The sequence below is a fragment of the Macaca mulatta genome, chromosome 13, assembly GCF_049350105.2.
Source record: "Macaca mulatta isolate MMU2019108-1 chromosome 13, T2T-MMU8v2.0, whole genome shotgun sequence".
NCBI lineage: Eukaryota > Metazoa > Chordata > Mammalia > Primates > Cercopithecidae > Macaca > Macaca mulatta.
Window position 1 is genome coordinate 88,012,468 of NC_133418.1, and position 21,596 is coordinate 88,034,063.

General features: G+C 38.1%; 1 protein-coding gene across 2 annotated transcripts in view; it reads left to right on the forward strand.

Annotated features, from left to right (window-relative positions):
* Window positions 1-21,596, forward strand: part of STRN (striatin) — a 122,695-nt gene that overhangs the window by 32,483 nt on the left and 68,616 nt on the right. For both annotated transcript variants that reach the window (XM_015112104.3, XM_077959727.1), the window contains 2 exons: window positions 7,308-7,411; window positions 16,294-16,367. In XM_015112104.3, coding sequence (XP_014967590.1) covers window positions 7,308-7,411; window positions 16,294-16,367 — 178 coding nt within the window. The remainder of the gene's footprint in view (window positions 1-7,307; window positions 7,412-16,293; window positions 16,368-21,596) is intronic.

Genomic DNA, 21,596 nt, shown 5'->3' on the forward strand with positions numbered 1-21,596 from the left:
TGAGGTCAGAAGTTCGAGACCAGCCTGGCCAGCATGGTGAAACCCTGTCTCTACTAAAAATACAAAAATTAGCCAGACACAGTGGCAGGCGCCTGTAATCCCAGCTACTTTGGAGGCTGACATAGTAGAATTGCTTGAACCCGGGAGGCAGAGGTTGCAGTGAGCTGAGATTGCGCCACTGTTCTCCAGCCTGGATGACAGAGCGAGACTCTGTCTCACAAAAAAAAAAAAAAAAAAAAAAAAGGTAAAACTAGCTATAGCATAAATACCAGATTAGAATAGGCCTGGTGCAGTGGCTCTTGCATGTAGTTCCAGCACTTTGGGAGGCCAAGGTGAGAGGATTGCTTGAGGCTAGGCAACAGCCTGGCAACATAGGAAGACCCTGTCTTTACCAAAAAAATTAAAATTAGCTGCATGTGGTGGTGTGCGCCTATAGTCCCAGCTACTTGGGAGGCTGAGGCGGGAGAATTGCTTGAGTTCAGGATTTTGAGCCTGTGGTGAGCTATGATTGCACTCCAGCCTGGGCAACAGAGTGAGACCCTGTCTAAATAAACAAACAAATACATGAATAAGCAAGCAAGCAATTTTTTTTTTTTTTTGAGACGGAGTCTTGCTCTGTCACCCAGGCTGGAATGCAGTGGCCGGATCTCAGCTCACTGCAAGCTCCGCCTCCCGGGTTTACGCCATTCTCCTGCCTCAGCCTCCCGAGTAGCTGGGACTACAGGCGCCCGCCACCTCGCCCGGCTATTTTTTTGTATTTTTTAGTAGAGACGGGGTTTCACCGTGTTAGCCGGGATCGTCTCTTGATCTCCTGACCTCGTGATCCACCCGTCTCGGCCTCCCAAAGTGCTGGGGCAATTTTTAAGTTGAACATCGGTTCTCTACTTGACTCCAGAGTTAAATAGGCATCCAGTTACTTTTTGTATTTATTTTTATATTGACTGCTTTTGCCTGCAGCTGTGTTTCTAGTTCTAAGTAAATATAACATATGCTGCTGGTACACATACATCTTGGGCAGCATATGTTTCAACCACTGGATTGTTAGCTCTGTTTTGTTTTGTCACTAGTTTAGTCCCAGTGCCAATAACTGTGCCTGGCACAAAGTAGGTGTTTAGTTAATATTGTTAAATGAACAAATACGAATATTTGACTGTATTACTTGAATCCTCATTTATTAATACCGCACTATCTTTTCTTTTCTTTTTTTTTTTTTTTTTGACGCGGAGTCTTGCTCTGTGCCCCAGGCTGGAGTGCAGTGGCGCGATCTCGGCTCACTGCAAGCTCCACTCCCCCGGGTTCACGCCATTCTCCTGCCTCAGCCTCCCGAGTAGCTGGGACTACAGGTGCCCGCCACCTCGCCCGGCTAATTTTCTTGTATTTTTAGTAGAGACGGGGTTTCACCGTGTTAGCCAGGATGGTCTCGATCTCCTGACCTCATGATCCGCCCGTCTCGGCCTCCCAAAGTGCTGGGATTACAGGCTTGAGCCACCGCGCCCGGCCAATACTGCACTATCTTTTCTTAGCTGTTTTTGTGAACATATGTGTACTGGTCTTGTACCCTAACTAGATTGGAAGCGCCTTGTGGGTAGAAACTTGGTTTTATTTGTTTTTCCTATATTCTCCTTTACAACAGTTTAGACCTTGATGGGAAGTAGGTATTTCCCAAACGTGATTGAACTGAAATATATTGGTAGATTTTATTTTATCAGGAGACTGCTAAAAGTATAGTCATAAATAAGGAATTTGGAAGAGAATCAAAAAGCTAGTATGTACTCGTCTGTCAATTTGAAGGCCTGTGTAAGACTCTACTTCTGTGAAGTAAAAAGGTAGGGCTCTGGGGCTGGACGTGGTAGCTGACACCTGTAATGCCAACACTTTGGGAAAAAAAAGAGGTAGGGTTCTGGGACTGTTCTTTGCTTCTTCTTTTTTTTTTTTTCCGAGAGAGTTTTGCTCTGTCGCTCAGGCTGGAGTGCAGTGGCATGATCTCAGCTCATCACAACCTCTACCTCTCAGGTTCAAGCAGTTCTCCTGCCTCAGCCTCCCGAGTAGCTGGAATTACAGACGCTTGCCACCACACCTGGCTAATTTTTTAATATTTTTAGTAGAGACGGGGGTTTTACCATGTTGGCCAGGCTGGTTTCGAACTCCTGATCTCAAGTGATCCGCCCGCCTCGGTCTCTCGAAGTGCTAGGATTACAGGCGTGAGCCACCACGCCTGACTTCTGGGACTGTTCTGTTCCTTGCTCCTCAACAGACTGTTTCCTGGTTTGTGTTTTGTTTTGTTTTGCTTTGTTTTTTGTTTTTGGCCTTCTAACTGTGTTACAAATGGTTTAAGTCCGTGGTTCTCCAAGTGTGGTCCCAGATCAGCAGCATTATCACCTGGGTACTTATTAGAAATGGAAATTCTTGGGCCCCACTCCAGACCTACTGAATGAGCAACTCTGAGGGTAGAACCTAAAAAAATTATGTCTTAACAAATCATCTGGGTGATTCTGATGGTAAAGCTTGATGTCACCAAATGATAATGACCCTTTTTTTTTTTTTCGAGATGGAGTCTCTGTCACCCAGTCTGGAGTGCAGTGGCATGATCTTGGCTCACTGCAACTTCCACCTCCCAGGTTCAAGCGATTCTCCTGTCATGGCCTCCTGAGTAGCTGGGACTACAGGCGCACGCCACCATGCCTGGCTAATTTTTGTATTTTTAGTAGAGATGGGGTTTCATCATACTGGTCAGGCTGGTCTCAAACTCCTGACCTCAGGTGATCCACCTGCCTTGGTCTCCCAAAGTGCTGGGATTGCAGGCATGAGCCACCATGCCCAGCCTGATAATGACACTGTCTTTAAGAGAGAGGAGAGGGCTAGAGGCAGTGATTATGTGCCAGAGAAAACTAGCAGCCTAGATTTAAGAGCATAATATAATCCAGAGCTTTTCAGAGGGAATAGTTATAGTTTATAAAAGGCATTAAGACATAAAGCAGATTATTGAAACTTCATTGTACACTGTAACCATATAATTGACTTTTACTTATATATTTCCTCTTTTACTTTAAAGTTTGTGTTCAGATCGAAAGATGAGAACCTTAATCAAGTTTTATAATATTTTATTTTAGATTTTTGTAAAAGTGAATGCTCTTTATGTTCCATAGCAAGTAACAAGTAACTGAAAAGCTACTGAAAAGTGTCCAACCCAAGAATTTTGTGTATTTTTCATTTTGAATATACTTCTCGGTGATTTCAATTTTGAATCCTAGCCCTTTTAAATTTAGTTTAAAATGGCTTCAATAAGACTGGGCACGGTGACTTGCGCCTATAATCCCAGCACTTTGGGAGGCCCAGGTGGGTGGATCACGAGGTCAGGAGTTTGAGAACAGCCTGACCAACATGGTAAAACCCTGTCTCTACTAAAAATACAAAAATTAGCTGGGCATGGTGGTGCATGCCTGTAATCCCAGCTACTCAGGAGGCTAAGGCAGGAGAATTACTTCGACCCCGGAAGGCTGAAGTTGCAGTGAGCCAAGATCACGCCACTGCACTCCAGCCTGGGCAACAGAGACTCCGTCTCAAAACAAAAAAAGGAGGGAGGGGCTTTAATAAATTAAGTGGTACATTTTAAATATTTTGATTGTTTATTATACATTATATATGCAGATAAACCTGGTTAGATATAGAAGATTTATATTCCTATTTACATATATCCTTTTGACAAATTAGAATTGAAAATAATATAAAAATAAATTTTCTTTTTGTCATGCAGACTTAAATAGTAAAATGTCTACCTACTATTATTTGTATCTTTTTTGTTTATATGGTTAGGAAGTGAATATGTGATTTTCTATACTGTGAAAAACATGTATAAAGTATCATGGAAGTTCAACATTCATTTTCCTTAAAGATAATTCCAAAGTTTTCTTCTCCAGAAATATATGCTGTTATCATTAGGTTTAGTTGTACAGATAAATGGCAGTATGATGATTTGTAATTTTTAAAATATATTTGATTCATAACACTTTTTTTTTTTTTAAGATGGAGTCTCACTGTGTCACCCAGGCTGGAGTACAGTGGTGCGATCTCTGCTCACTGCAACCTCTGCCTCCTGGGTTTGAGCGATTCTTCTGTCACAGCCTTCCGAGTAGCTGGGAATACAGGTGCCTACCACCATGCCTGGCTAATTTTTGTATGTTTAGTGGAGACAGGGTTTCACCATGTTGACCAGGCTGGTCTTGAACTCCTGACCTCAGGTGATCCCCCTGCCTCACCCTCCCAAAGTTCTGGGATTACAGGTGTGAGCCACTGTGTCCGACCTATTTTCCTCTTTTTTTTTTTTTTTTTTTTTTTTTTACCTTTTTTCCTTCCTTTCACTGTTTTTGTCTTTTATGTCTCTCACCCTCGCCCGCCCTTTTCAGTGAACTCAATTCAAAGAGCAATATACTGCCGTATCTGGAGAAGTTTTAGCTGGATTTTAATCTTTATTGTTAAAGGGTAAGAATTTATACCAATTACTGTGTTTTCGACTGAGGTTGTTTTACAGAAGGAATTCGTTTTTTTATGTAGGAATGTGTTTTAAGACTTTTTGTTTATAAGTTTCGTAGAGAAAAAAAGGTAAAAGATTGACATTATTCTCATACTCTTTTACTCTTTTCTCAAAGGTCTTAGTTCAGGTCCTAATTTTCTTTCAATTATAGTCATAATTTATTTAACCGGTCCCCTTTAGATGGTCATTTGGGTTGTATACATATTCTTGTCTGTGTTTTATCAGTCATGTATTATGTAATTTCACATATGTGCAAATATATATTTGAAGGATAACATTCTAAAATTGCTGAGTTAAAGGGTATATGCATTTACAAACTTGACAGATATTGCCAGTTGTCTCTATAAAGTGGAACTGGTTTATACCATCACAGCTAGTATATAAATGTCTGTTTTCTACCACATTATTAAATTACTGAACTTTATCCGTTTGCTGGAAAAGGAGAAATCTGATTGTAGTTTATTTTTTATATTTTTAATTTTTTTATGAGATGTCTTGGTATGTTGGCCAGGATGATCTCAAACTCCTAGCCTCAAGCAGTCCTCTCACCTCAGTCTCCCAAAGTTCTGGGATTACAGGCATTAGCTACCATGCCTGGCCCTGATTACCCTGTCCCCCCCACTTTTTTTTTATTTTGAGACAAGGTCTCACTCTGTCACCCATGTTGGAGGGTGGTGGTGTGATTACTGCACCCTCAAGACTGCTCACTGCAGCCTTGGCCTCCTGGGCTCAGGTGATCCTCCTGCCTCAGCCTCTCAAGTAGCTGAGACCAAAGACACATGCCACCGTGCCTGGCTGATTTTTAAAATTATTTGTAGGGACGTGGTCTTGCTATTTTGCACAAGCTAGGCTCAAACTCCTGAGCTCAAGTTATCCTCCTGCCTCGGCCTCCCAAAGTGCTGTGATTACAGGGCTGAGCCACTGTGCCCAGCCTCTGATTATACTTTTAATTGTAATTTCTCTTATGCTCGAAGTTGAACATATACAGTAAGGACTTTAGAGTATTATAGGCTGAAGTTTCAGAATCATCCAGGACCAATGAGGGTACAGAAATACAAAACTAGCCAAGGAGTATCGAGAGGACAAAATTGATAATTGATATTGTTATTACTTTCAATGTTTGATTGCATTGATTAGCTTATTACTTTTATTAAAGTCATTTTAAAGAGCATATAAAGTTCTATGCCAAAGCATGTTTGGCCTGACAAGTTGGGCTGTCATTTCCTTTTGACAAGACTTTCATTTTTATCAGTTTTAAATGCATGTATCATTACAGTTCTGGTTAGGTAACATAATTATCCCATTGCAGAATGTGTAATTTCAGAAGAGTATTGTGGATATTTGATGCTTCTCCTCTGAAAACAATTGAATTGTTTTCAGACCACTTTTATTTCAGTAAGATAAATGTAAACTAAGTTTGAATGAGATTTAAGTTTAGTGGCTCACTTGCTAAACCTGAGTTGGACAATCCTCACAATTCCTTACGGATGTGGCAAGGTCATCCTTAAATGTAAAGTTCTTGCTTACTTAATGGAAAGCACTGTAGATACATAAATAACATTGTTACCTGTCTTAGTGGGTCAGTATAATAGACAGGGGGTGGTGGTACATGTGAGAATAGTGAAATATATAGCTAGTTTTGAGGCCCTTATGACTTTTAAGAGGTATTATGAGTCACTTTAACAAATTAGTGTTTGTGACATAGTTTCAGTTTCTTATTGGAAAGATAGTATTTCAATTGTAAATGTTCTTTTAATATTCTGGAGAGCTACTCTTAGCCCCTCTGTTTTACTGACTTTAAAAGTTGTTTACAGTTTGTTTCATGTTCAAATACAGGGTTTTAGTAATTCCTTGGGGTGGGGGCAGAAGGCCGTTGTCTCTGATTTTCCTTTTCCCAACTTTCACTTTCTTTTTTCTTTGGATTACATTCCAAGGTGAGTGAGGAAAAGGGTGGGGATTGAGAAAAGGGAGCAATTTATTGTTTGTTGGGGAGGTCCAAAATAAAGTCATTTAAGGAATCTGTCATAAAATTTAAATATATGATGAAGCTTGTGCAAGGGGATTATAAGAACTAGTTTTACTTTAACCCTTTTTGCTTTATAAAAAAGAAATCCTGTTGATGGCAAAAAGACAAACACATTAGCCAACTGTACTGTACACCTTGCATTTGTTTGCATTAATATTAGTTGTTTTATTTTATTTTTTGAGATGGAGTCTCACTCTTACCCAGAATGGAGTGTAGTGGCATGATCTTGGCTCACTGCAACCCCCGCCTCCCGGGTTCAAGCAGTTCTCCTGCCTCAGCCTCCCAAGTAGCTGGGATTACAGGTGCCACCAGGCCTGGCTAATTTTTGTATTTTTAGTAGAGACGGAATTTCACCATGTTGGCCAGGCTGGTCTTGAACTCTTGACCTCAAGTGATCCGCCTGCCTCAGCCTCCCAAAGTGCTGGGATTACAGGTGTGAGCCACTGCGCCCAGCAGTATTAGTTGTTTTAGATTGTAGACTCTTTAATGATATGGACTGTGTGTTGTAAAATCCCTAGCCTGAAGTAAAATGCATTTGGATGTCCCCACAGCCCTATTTAACTTAAATCCTTTTTCCCCCTTGCAGTCAGTGCATTTTTATATTTGTACATACTTTGTGAGAAATAGGTGAAGGAAGTATTTTTGCATCTAATTGTTCTAACTTCCAAAGGTTCTTTACTGAGTTAAAATAATTTTTTTTTTTTTTTTTTTTGGTCTAAACTGAATTTTATCTGTCTTTCCCCTACTCAGGCCCAGATTGCCTTCCTACAGGGAGAAAGGAAGGGCCAAGAAAATTTGAAGAAGGATCTTGTGAGGAGGATCAAAATGTTGGAATATGCTCTTAAACAGGAAAGGTAATTCAGTAAAATGAAAAGTGGTGTTCTTTTTTTTTGTTTGTTTTTGAGATGGAGTTTCGCTCTTCTTGCCCAGGCTGGAGTGCAATGGTGTGATCTTGGCTCTCCGCAACCTCCGCCTCCTGGTTTCAAGCAGTTCTCCTGCCTCAGCCTCCCCAGTAGCTGGGATTACAGGCATGCGCCACCACACCGAGCTAATTTTGTATATTTAGTAGAGATGGGATTTCTCCATGTTGGTCAGGCTGGTCTTGAACTCCTGACCTCAGGTGATCTGCCCACCTCTGACCACTTTAGGGTCTCCTAAAGTGCTGGGATTACAAGTGTGAGCCACTGGGCCCGGCAAAAATGGCTGTCTCTTAAATGTTGGAATAATTTTTTCATCATTCCTAAAATAAATTTAAATGTTAATACTGCTTGGATTCAGGAGTATCTGTAGTAAACATTTGTATGAATGGTTGTAATATGTTAATTTTATGAATAGTTTAATAATGATCAAAAAACTGATTTATATGATTTTTTTAAAATTAGCAACATGTTTTTCCTACTCTGCCTGTTTTGAAGAAACAGATGTGCTCCCTGAACTGTCAATATCCATTCATTTTAAAGTTGAAATCGTTTTTAATTTTTAAAGAAAATTTCTATAATGTTTACTCTTTTTCCTGTCATTTAATATTACTCAATTTGATGTATTTTCTTTAGAAAAAAATTGTTCCAGCAGACTATGTTAAGATTCTATATAGACTTTTTTTTTTTTTTTGAGATGGAGTCTCGCTCTGTTGCCCAGGCTGGAGTGCAGTGGCGTGATCTTGGCTCACTGCAAGCTCCACCTCCCGGCTTCACACCATTCTCCTGCCTCAGCCTCCCAAGTAGCTGGGACTACAGGTGCCCGCCACCATACCCAGCTAATTTTTTGTATTTTTAGTATAGACGGGGTTTCACCATGTTAGCCAGGATGGTCTCGATCTCCTGACCTCGTGATCCACCCATCTCAGCTTCCCAAAGTGCTGGGATTACAGGCGTGAGCCACCGTGCCCAGCCTATAGACTTTTTTGTGTGTGTTTTGTTCCTTTGCTGTCTGCCGTTACAATCTCTCCAGAAGCTTATCTTACCTTTCTATTTTGCTAGTGTCTAAGATACTCAAGTAACTAAATTTGGGTCACAAGTAAAGGAAAATAGGTCATGAGTGAGAGTTTTGGAAGTTATATGAGTTATTTATTTGCTTTAATGAATGGGCCTTGGATTTTTTTGTCAACAATCTGAGCCAGTTCATTTTTTTTAGGTAACTGAGTATGTATAGGTAATACTGGAATTATCTCTTTTGCTACTTTTTTGCTTCGTTTTTAATGATGCTTGTTTTGTTTTTCTCTTTTTCAAGTTGGTGAATGGGATATTTGCAATAAAATAGCATTTAGATACAATTGGATAAATAGATGATATTTATGAATAATGAGAAACAGATAAAATTTTATTAGAACTTGTGTTCATCATCATGTAGAATCTTTAAATGACATAAGAGATTGAAAATAGGTTGACCTCTTAGTGAAAAATATGTGTTTCTTTTCATACTTCAGGAAAGTTGGTGAAAAGCTGTATTAGGGACATGGAAAGAATAAAAACATTTTTAAAAGTACGTAATTTGGGAGTAGTGAGATTTTTTTTTTTTCTTTTTCTTTTTTTTTTTTTTTCGCAGAGTCCCACTTTGTTGACTAGGCTGGAGTGCAGTGGTGTGATCTCAGCTCACTGCAGCCTCCGCCTCCCGGGGTCAAGCAGTTCTCCTGTCTCAACCTCCCGAGTTGCTGGGACTACAAGCGCATGCTACCATGCCTGGCTAATTTTTTTGCATTTTTAGTAGATGCGGGGTTTCACCATATTGGTCAGACTGGTCTTGAACTCCTGACCTCAAGTATTCCACTGCCTCGGCCTCCCAAAGTGCTGGGATTACAGGCATGAGCCAATGTACCCGGCCGAGTATTTGAGATATTTTTTTTTTGAGACGGATTTTTGCTCTGTTGCCAGGCTGGAGTGCCGTGGCACCATCTCAGCCCACTGCAGCCTCCACCTCCTGGGTTCAAGCAATTCTCCTGCCTCAGCCTCCCGAGTAGCTGGGATTACAGGCGCTCGCCACCACACCCAGCTAATTTTTGTATTTTCAATAGAGACGGGGTTTCACCATATTGGCCAGGATGGTCTCGATCTCTTGACTTCGTGATCCGCCTGCCTCGGCCTCCGAAAGTGCTGGGTGGCATGAGCCACCGCGGCCCAGAGTGGTTATTTTCGTCTGGAACGTGAAAGTAGAAAGGAGGGCAGAGTAAGAGGAGGTGAGGCTTGGATAGCATGAAATAAGAAGGTGCTTGTTAGACAAGTTGCAGGACGTAGAGAAAACATGTTTGACATGGAACAAAGCAGTTTGGTGTGTTAAGAAATTTGTAATCTTTGTGTGTGGAGAGTAGGATGTTGGTTGTGGTCCTCCTCTCAATTGATGACCGATAATGGTAGAGGGGGCAAGAGTCAGATCACAGAGAGCCTAACCAAGGAGTTCAAACTTTTATCTTACATGTAACAGGGAATATGGGAAGTTTAAATTTTTTTTTTTTTTGAGACAGGGTCTTGCTCTGTCGACCAGGCTGGAGTGCAGTGGCACAGTCATGGCTCACTGCAGTGTCAACCTTCTGGGCACGAGTGATCCTCCCACTTCAGCCTCCCGAGTGCTGGGAATACAGATATACTCCAGTCCACACAGATAAATTTTTTAGTTTTTAGAGAAACAGGGTCTTGCCCTGTTGCCAGGGCTGGTCTGGAACTCCTGGGCTCAAGCAGTCCTCCTGCTGTAGCCTCTCAAAGTGCCGTGATTATAGGCATGAGTCACCATGCCCAGCCAAAAAAATTTTATCTAACATGATCTCAAACTAACAGAGGAGTTGCAAGAATCTTGTATACCCTTAACCCAGATTCACCAATTGAAAAGTTTTGCTATGTTTGCTTTATTGTGTTTGCTATCTCTATAGGTATCATTTTTTCCCCTAAATCATTTGCTAGTTTGTCCCTGACTACCTCTGTGTATATTTCCTAAGAGCAAGGACATTTCCTTATATAATTATAGTACATTACCAAATTAAAGAAATGTGACATTGATATTTTATTATCTGATATAGTCTATATTCAGATGTCCTAATAATGATCTTTGTAGCATTTTTTTTCCCTGGTTCAAGATCCATTCTGGAAATATATACTGCATTTAGTTGTTAAGCACTTGAAAGTTTTAAGCAAGATAGAGTATGAAATACATTTTTAGAAAGATCTCCTGACCTCAGTGTTGGGGGTGGACTGGAAAAATCTGTAAACACAGGCAGAAAGATTGTAATAGTTTAAGATGAGAAATGATAACATAGTAGCTGCTAAAATGGAGACACATCAACTATAAAAAATTGTTAAAGTAGAATCCATGAAATCTGAAGATTATATAAAAATTTGGAGATGGGACAGTGGGTGAGTGAGAAAGATAATTTGAGAACGACTCCCAGGTTTCTGACTTGAAGGACTATCTGAATTATGAGAGACTTTTAGAAGGTATCAAATGAGTTAAAAAGAAGAATTAAAGATCAGATATGTGAGAGGGACTCATGATGATAGATATATACTTGGGAATCATCAGTATTACTGTGAGTGAAGTGAAAGGAGTAGTTGGTAGAACAAGTATTGTGGAAACAGAAGAGAGAACTAGAAGGAGTGACAGGAAGTAGAAATACTTGAGGAGAAGACAGAGGAAGAAGAGCCAACAAAGAAATAGAGAAGGAAGGAGGAGAGAGTAGTATTTTGGAAGTGAGTTAAAGGAGGGAGTTCAATAACTGAAGATGCTAAGTAGACCCCAAGTAAGTTGTATACTGAAAATAGTCATTTGGAGTTGCCTGTTGGAAGCTTATTGGTACCCTTACTAAAGCATCCTTAGTAAGGCAGCAGGAACGTGAGCCAGATCACAGAGGATCGAGGGCTGAGAAGGATGAAGTGGGGAGAGATAGAGTTGCTTATTTATTTATTTTTTTCTTTGAGTTGGAGTCTTGCTCCGTTACCAGGCTGGAGTGCAGTGGCGTGATCTCAGCTCACTGCAACCTCCGCCTCCCGGGTTCAAGCCATTCTCCTGCCTCAGCCTCCTGAGCAGCTGGGACTACAGGCGTGTGCCACCACACTGGGCTGATTATTTTATTTTTAATAGAGGTGGGGTTTCACCATGTTGGCCAGGATGGTCTCGATTCCTTGACCTTGTGATCCGCCCACCTCAACCTCCCAGAATGCTGGGATTACAGGCGTGAGCCACTGTGCCTGGCAGAGTTGCTTATTTTTTTAAGAAATTTGACTCTGAAGGACAGTTGAGATAAGAAACTGGCTGAATGTAGGGAAGATTTTTTTCTTTTCTTCCTTAACTAAATGGGATGCTCCTGGAAAAGAGTTGCTGGTTTTGTGTCTTTTTTGTTTTTTTTTTTGAGACAGAGTTTTGCTCTTGTTGCCCAGGCTGGAGTGCAATGGCACAATCTCGGCTCACTGCAGCTTCCTCCTCCTGAGTTCAAGCGATTCTCCTGCCTCAGCCTCCCCAGTAGCTGGGATTACAGGCATGCGCCACCACAGCCAGCTAATTTTGTATTTTTAGTAGAGATGGGGTTTCTCCATGTTGGTCAGGCTGGTTTCGAACTCCCGACCTCAGGTGATCTGCCCACCTCGGCCTCCCAAAGTGTTGGGATTATAGGCATGCGCCACCGTGCCCAGCCTGGTTTTGTATCTTTTGAAGTATATAGAATGATTTGGGATTATTCATGATGTTACAGCACTATTTGTATAATAAACTAAGAAATTTTTAAAAAGCATTTATTTGTGGCTTGAATTTTAAATTGAGTTTTAAAAAGAATTATTGAGGAAAATGTGAAATATACTCATAGAGAAACTAATATCTTTTATATATACAGCCCCAGGTTTTAACAGTTAATGTTTTTGTCAGTCTTTTTCACCTTGATCTATTTTAATACAATTCCAGATATCTTGTCATTTCACCTGCAAGTGCCTAAGTAAAGATCATGATTTTACATGATTTTCTTTGCATGATTTTTGCAGATTTTCTAAGCAGTCCCACTTTAAGATCCAAAAGTAAAACCAGATCGTTAATGTTACAGAAGAATTACTTATCTAGCAGTGGATTTATCAAAGCATTCCTTAATGTGTGATAAAATTTACTATAAATTTTCAGGATTACATAGTGTATAATCTGAGGTTGACTTAGGAACATCTATGCTGAGAAACCTCAAATACTATATAAATACAATTCTGAAAAATTTCTACCATTCTAAAAATTTCTCTCTATTCACTGCTACTTTTATCTACTCTACTGTAGTAACTTAACTGTCCTCCTCGCTTTTAGTATTTCTGTATTTTAATTCATCTTCCATATCCATAGAATTCATTTTCTAAAACACAAATATGATAATCCTGTTATATCCCTGTTTAAAAATATCTAGCTGATTTCAGGTTCTTAGTAAAGTTCTTCACAACCAGGCCCTTTCTGTTCCTTCTCTGACTCCATTCCTTCCATACCTTTTGGGTGTAATTATTCTGTTTGCTGTTTTTTGACCCACTTTGTGTGTTTTTTTTCTTCCACTTAAGATGTCCCTTCTGACAGAAATGCCCTCTCCATCAATCCATTTTCTGATTGGAAAACTCCCACTGGTTTTTTGAGATTTAGCTAAAATCTCACGTGTCACCTTCTTTTTGGTAGCTTTCTTTGACACCGATTTTGACCAAATTAGATAATCTCTTATCTGCATTCTTGTAATACTTGTTAATAGCTCTTATAGCTCTTACACAGTATGCTATAGTTATTTACATTCCTGTCTCTTACGCATACCCTTGCCTTCCACCCTTACCTAACTACAAACTGTAGGTTGTCCCAGCAGCCAGCACAGTGCCTGTAAACTAGGAATTCAGTAACAGTTCATTGAAATTAATCAAATTATTTTTAGCATCCACATTTAAGATACAATTGAGATGCTATGTTATACTCCTAGCATAATATGTATAATAATAGGCTTTGAAACAAAGCTAAAATTACTCTTCTTTAGTGTATTATAGTTATTAAATAATTTTTATGTTATTTTTATCCAATAAAGGTCATTTATGGAGGGTCTCCCTGTGTATCAAACATGGAGTTGCTAGATATAAGATCTCCTTTTTTATCTTACAGGCAGAATTAGACAGAAAAGGAATAGCAAACAAGAAAGATTGGTTAACACAGTGAGCTGAGTGTTAAAACAGTGGAACACGGTATGAGTGAGAAGGTATTTTCACATATTGACTTCAAAAGGAATGCTATTAAGCTTAAGGAGGGTTCTGTGAGAAAAATGTATTTTAGCGAATGTAACAATTCAGTAGGGAAACCTTGATTTAAGGGACCATATCTTGTGGCAAACACAATAGTTCTTTACATATTTTACCTTTGTCTAATTTTTAAAATAAAATGTTCATAATGTGTCACAATTTTTGTTACATTTATTTTCGTAAAATATTTTCTCTTCCCTTTTTGTAGGTTCTGTTGTAGTTTTTCCTGAGACCACTAGATTGCACTATAATACAGCATTTTCTGTTTGAAAATGTTTTTCTATAGATATATAAAATATAAACTCCATAACATTTTATTGCCACTATTATTTTAAAAGCTTTAGTATAATCTGTCTTCAGGCTAGTTACATTCAGTTGCTATTTTGACTTCTAGCAGGTATTACTACTTTGTCTTATGGTAAATGAAGTGTGTTTCTGGAAAAGTAAGAGATTGACAGTTACATTTAGAACCTTACTTACTTTCTATTAACTGCAAGTCAAATTAGTGTCTGTAAATCTTACCTTCTGATGATCAATAGTATTACAAATGCATTGAACTGGATGGGCAAACGTTTAGTCCAGTGACAAAATCTTTGTGGTTAAGAGACACATTGAGAATAGATGTTCTAAATAATTTGGACCAAACATATTTACTAAAGTTTAAATATATATATATATATATAGTTAATTAACCAAATAACAACAAAAATTGTCTCCCTTCTGCCTCAGTTCATTGATTTCCTTTCCCAAGGAAATCTTATCAACTGATATCTTACGTATTATGTATCCTTCCAGAAAGATTCATATGCATAGGCTAATGAAATAGATATATATCTTTTAAAAAATATATGGAGACATACATAGTATTTTGTACCTTTTACTTTTTGCTTAAGAGATCAGTTCATTGTCATATGAATATATTTTTTTCTTCTTAATGTGTAAATGTTACTATAAAACATTTCATACATACGTATAAGATATAAAGACTATTGTAAAAAATACTTATGTACCCATCACCTACCTTAAGAAATAGGATATCAACTGCCTATAATTTTCATAGGTTTTCTTAGAATTCCCAACTTTTTTTTTTCCTGTTGTGACTGCAAAATGATTATTGCAAAATAAGAAGGATTTCAGTATTTTATACATTTGAGCAAATAATTTTTCATTTCCTTTCTACTTTTCTTTCTTTTTTTTTTAGACAGGATTTCATTCTGTTACTCAGGCTGGAGTGCAGTGGCACAATCTTGGTTCGCTCACTGCAACCTCTGCAACCGGGTTTAAGTGATTCTCCCACCTTAGCCTCCCTAGTAACTGGGATTACAGGTGCACCACCATGCCTGGCTAATTTTTGTATTTTTTGGTAGAGACAGGGCTCCACCATGTTGGCCGTTCTGGTCTCGAACTCCTGACCTCTGGTGATCCATCTACTTTAGCCTCCCAAAGTTTTGGGATTACAGGCATGAGCGCCCGTGCCCGGCCATTACTTTTCTTAAATTGTGAAAAAACCTAATGGTAAGTGCTCAGTTAGGTTTTTATTAAAAAACAAAAACAAAAAAAACTTTCAAATTTGGCTGTTACACTTTTCTTCCTTTATTACTTTGTTTTGGTTTTTCAGATTATTATTTTGGTTTTTCAAATTATTGTTGTTTATATTAATATCCCAGTCTTAACACATTGAATATTTATTATAAATGGCCTCAATATTTTAGGGAGCTGACAAGTGAAAATATACAAATAGATTAAGCAGATATGGCTATTTTTAGTCACCCTTTAAAAAATTTCTACATTATCTGGGTTATTTATCTAGTCTCAGATGGTTAAATCTGAGATATTTAAATCAGATGGTTAAATCCTATTAACCAGAATGATAACATTCTGTCAACTTTGAAAAGAAGATACGATAGTATTCCCATTCACAGTTCTTTTTGAGTAAAAGACAAAGGATATCTTGACTAGTTTAAAAAAATTCATTTCTAGTGGAATATCTTACTCAACATTGATGATTTGGGTTTCCCCCCTTGGATTGTACAGTATAATGCATATTTGGCAAATCATGATTATCTGACAAGGCACATAATATTGTAGATGACTTTTCTTTTTAAAAAGCTCAATTTTTTTAGAAAAGTCTTCTACAAATTTATTTCACAATCCAAACTTTTTTTTTTTTTAACTGTTTTTGATAGTAAAATTTTGCTTTGACAATCATCAGGAAAATTTGAATACTGCAGAAACTAGGATATTATATGGTTCATTTTGTTATTACAGAAAGAAGAGTTATGGTTCCCAGAGTTATTCCTTTATTTTGTTAAAAGGATACTTGATGGTATAACAACAACAGCAACAACGAAAAAGGCAAGCACTTTTGTATTATAACTTTGACACCATGGAAAGCTATGAGCCTTTGAAAGTTCTAGGAGTGTTCAGCCAGGACTACTGAATTCTTGTAACTACTACTATTGTGTATGTTAAAATTAATTTAAATGTATTTTAAGATGGTCTGTGTTTTCTCATTTCTTTGTTAGAGCCAAATACCACAAGTTGAAATATGGGACAGAATTGAATCAGGGAGATATGAAGCCTCCAAGCTATGATTCTGGTAAGCTAATTTTAAAGGAAGTTGAAGTGTTAAAAAGAAATAATTAATGTCTACTATTTTCTAGCAACAATGTTTACAACTATAAGTTAGTTTCTAATTATTTGCATGTTAGTTATTTTTTCTGACCTACTTGTCTTTTGGCACCAATCATTTAGTGTCATTTAGATCATTTTCCACCACCTTCCTTCCTTTTCCCTCTTCCCCTTTCTTTTAGTTTCCCATTTTCTGCTTATGTTCTACACTTACTGGAAGGATCAGAGTTCATGGGGTAACATGCACCAGCATAACCTTGTCTTGCTGGGTCTGTCCAATTAATGGGAACTTTGAGATGTGCAGTACAAAGTACATCATGCCCTTGAAATCCTGAGAAAGAGTAGGAAATATGGAGGTAAGAGATTTCTTCTTAAAGCACAGAGGAATTCCTCATCCCAAAAACATAATTCTTCGGTTTCAGATGGAGAACTGTTTTGGTCTTTCTTGCCCACAGGAGTTTCTGTAACTAGAACATGTTTTAACAGCTGAAGCATTTATTATAATTTTGAGTTATTTCTTCTTTTTCTCCTACTTCTTCATACCATCAAACAATATAAACTATTACTTGTAAATAATCAGATATTAAGAAATATAGATATAATTCACTTAGTAGAACCCGGGAGGCGGAGCTTGCAGTGAGCCGAGATCGCGCCACTGCACCCCAGCCTGGGCGACACAGCGAGACTCCGTCTCAAAAAAAAAAAAAAAATAATAATAATAATAATAATTCACTTAGTAGGTATTAGGGAAGAATGACAAAAATTAATCAAAAGTTATCAACCATATTTCAGATAGGTATGTTTTTGGTATAATTTCAGGTTAAATTTCCCAGTCAGATATCTGAAAACATTAATGTTCATTTATATCATTTACTGAAATACGTACCTTATGCTAGAGGCTTTATAAATATATATTTATGTACATATCACTTTAAATTTTAAAGTAGTTATTCAGTAAAGTATCTTCGGTACAGATAATGTTTATTTGGATTTTACATATGTGAAATTTAAACTCAGAGAAGTGGAAAAAGTTGCCCAACGTCACAAAGATATTAAGTAACGACAGAATATGGAGCCGAACCCAGGTCTTTCTGACCCCAAAATTCATATTCTTCCCATTTTATCATATTGCTTCTATATTTGACAATGTATGAAAGAACTTTCCAAAATGAGTTCTAAATGTACTGCCAATTTTATAGTTACTTCAGTGTAGTAGTGTATTAATGCGTTTCCTCAGCTGAATATTGAATGCTTGAGATCTACAGCAATGCCAGTTGATCACTGGTGTATTTTTTTTCCTTTGTTTTTTACTATTCTGTCTTTTACTTGAGTGTCTGTTCTTGTGACCTGAGTTGTGCTTAAATTTCAAAATAAATTTTTAAAAAATCTAGGCTATTTGTTAGAAACGTTCTAATACTATATTAACTGACTCAAAAGAGTGATTTTAATTAGTATTGTATTAAAAGGTTTTCATTTCTTAAGTTTTGGATATCAATTTAGGAGAATAGAAGCCTAGATGCAATATATTTTTTAAGTGTTCATAAGTAAACATGACTGGCTGCAGTGGCTAATTCTTATAATCCCACTTTGGGAGGCCAAGGTGGGAGGATTGCTTGAGGCTAGGAGTTTGAGACCAGCCTGGGCAATGTAGCAAGACCCTGTCTCTACAAAAAAATTAAAAAATTAGCTGGGGATAGTGGCACATGCCTGTAGTCCTAGCTACTGGGGAGGCTGAGGTGAAAGGATCACTTGAGCTCAAGAGTTTGAAGTTAGGTTACAGTGTGCTAAGATTGTGCCACTGCACTCCAGCCTGAGTGAAAGAGTGAGATCCTGTCTTTTAAAAAAAAATTGTAAAGTTTATAAGTAAGCAGCGCAGCTCAGTAGAAGGGGCTTGTGTTTTAAAAGCAGATAGATGTAAGTTTGACTCTGCCCCAACATTTTAAATTCCCGTGATCCTACTTAATTTCTCTATGGTTATTCCATTCCTGATCTGTAAACTAGGAAATATTCTGAGAATACTTCCTTACTCAAATGTTTATTTTCTTAGTATACAATACCTAGTTATTCTCAGTGTATAATATTTAGTTAGTACGTAGTATCATTTGTTCTATCTTTCTAACCATCCACTAATCTTATAAATATTGTATATATAATGTTTTTCAGACCTAGTACCAAATCCAGTGAATAAGACAACAATGCCCTGTTGGATTTTTATAGGGAAGATAGTTAAAGAGGCGATTACAATAACATATGACATGTATAATGGAGAAATAATAAGTGTTACTGAGCACAGTAGCACAAACTTAGTTAAGTGGTCAAGAAAGCCTGCTTGGAGGAAGTGATGTTTAATTTTGACATCTGAAGGACAAGTAGAAATTAGCCAGGGCAAGTAGACTGACTAAATATTTGTTGAATGGGAGGTGGGAGAAAGACAGAGTATTAGCAGCAAAGCTTCTGAGGTAAGACTATGGCACATTTGAGAAATGGGATACCTGGATAGTAGTGGGAGAGAGGGAAGGAATGTTTCCAGAGGTAGATAGAGAGTTAGCTGGGGGGTAGAATAGTTACAAGGGTCTTGTGAAACATGTTAAGTAGTTCATGCCTAGGAATATTCTGAGCATTTGAAGAAGGAAAGCATTTGAAGGATCTTAATTAGGGGTTTATGATCAGATTTGCTCTTGGATTACATGGACTGTAGTGTGGAAGATGGATTAGAGAGGAGCAGTGTTGGAGAGGGGGCGACTGGTTAGAGGACTGTTGCAGCAACCTGGGCAAATGAGTAAGGTTTCCTTGACAAGGGTGTGTTCATGAAATATTTAGGAAGTAAAATCTGCAGGAACTAGTTCTTTTTATGTATACATAAATTTGATTTTATGCTGATCTTCTCTGTATTATTCTAATTTTAGTATATGTGCTGCCAAGGCAAGCACAGAAACTACTTCTTGATTGGATGTAGGGGGTGAAAAAAGGATGAGTCAGAAGTGACTCCCACATTTGTAGTTTGAACAACTAGACCAGAAGTAGGTTTGGAAAATGGTGGGTTCACTTTTGGATTTATTTCTTAGATAACCAAGTGAAGATGGCTAGTAGACAATTGAGTATATGGGTCTGAAGCTCAAGCCAGAAATATGGATGTGTTAGAGACATAAATTTGAGAGGTATCAACACATGGTACTGGTGGCACTCACAGCCACTGGAGTTGAAACGATCACCCAGGAGCTGTATGTGAGGTAAGATTACATAAAATGGAACCCTGAGGGATGACATTTAAAAGACTGGTAGAAGAATGGAAACATGAAAAGGAGTCTGATACAGAGTACATTAATGGTAGGAGGAAAACCAGGAGACCAAGGAAACCAAGAGAAGAGATGGTTTCCAGAAGGAAGGACTATTCAACACTACTGGTTAATTCCCAGAGAGCTGAAGAATATCTGTAGGACTTTGTGACACTTGGGACACTGAGAACTTTAGGAGAGAGGTGAGGGCAGAAACAAAGTGGGTATAGTTAGCTTTCAGGAAGCTTAGGTTGTGAAGGTGAAGGAGAGAGAGAGCAATAGCTGGAAGGACACATGGGGTCAAGGAAAGTTGTGTGCACGCACATGTGTGATATGTGTCTTAGAGGAGTAACCAATAAAAGGGAAAGAGTAGAGGTACTCAAAATAGGAAGATAATGTAAAGAAGGTGATAGGGTTTGGATTCTGAGCATAGCTGGAGAATGGCAGGAGCATGTCTTTTTTATCATTACCAAAAGAGAATGTAGGAAATTAGGTTAACAGGTTTATAGATTTGGATTTCTGTTTGGTGGTGGGTATTTGAGGGAATGTCCACAAATGATAGCTTTATGTATGAGATAGGATTATCTGCTGAGAGTGGGTCAGATGTTTAAGAAGTAGAAAAGGTTTAAAATGCTAATGGTAAACAGGAAGACTAACTTTCTAGGAAATAGTAGGGTCGAGAAAAGCTAAGAGTCCAGTTGAGGTGTGTGATCATGAGTGTATGTAGAGGCACTAAGCTGCACATTTGGTAGCCTGGGTAAAGTCAAAGAGAATGCAGATAGTTAATAGTTGAATTCACGGAGAAACAAAAGGACAAAAAAATTTGGCAAAGGAATGATTGAAGTGATAAGCCATGAACTGAAACTACAGAGGGAAGGAAGTGAAGACACAAGGAGGCTGGCTAATGGGTGAATTAAAAGTAAGGGGGTAGATTCTGTTCTAGGGCAGGTCAGCAAACTTTTTCTGTAAAGGGCTGGATAGTAAATATTTTGGGTTTTGCAGGCTGTTTCAGCTACTCAACTTTGCCACTGTAACATGCAAGCATTCATAGACAATACATAAATGAATGGATGTGTCTGTATTATAAAAATAGATGGTAGGCTGGATTTGATAATGCAGGCAGTAGTGCCTGGCCCCTGGCTAGAGGTCCCAGCTAAGTTAAAGAACTAGTGAATTTAGGGAAAAAAGAAATAAAAAAGAGCTAATGAATTGGGAGTAAGTGAGCCTGACGGGTCTGCTCAGAGAATCAGTTTGCATCTATGATAGTTCTTCATGATGACAAGACCTAAGATACGACAGCTAGAGAGGGTGGTGGCTGTGGAGAGGCAGAAGTGGATCACCTACATGCATACTGATTTCACTCAAGATAATGTAGAATTTTGGTGGCAGAAGCATGTGAGCCAGATTTGGAGGGTTACCTTGGGATTTATAGATGACAGTGATAAGGACTAGGAGGTGGCAGAAAGGGTATACTCAAATAGCATAACCTTTAAAGAAGCAGGGATTTTTTTTTTCCATTCTTTGCTCTTTTATGTATTTACCATATTTTCCTAAAACTGATAATCCAGACATTTTCTGAAACATTTTTCACTAAAATTTACTTTGCCTTTCTGTTTTTTTATTTTTTTGTCCCACTCTCAGACCTTCGTATTTCTACTTTAGGAGAATATTATCTCAGGCTATGTTAAAGTGTATTTATTTTTGATATTTCAATCTCTCCTATTTAATATTAGAAGCCAGGTAGTTATTGAAGGTTGAATATATCCAGTGTGATAAATTCTGTCTTTTAATTGAGAAATTTAGACCATTTGCACTTACAATTATTGATATGGATGGTTAGGTTAATGCTACCACCTTTGTAATTTGTTTCGTTTTGTTCAGTCTGTTCTTGTTTCTTTTCCTTCTTTTTCAGCCTTCTTTTG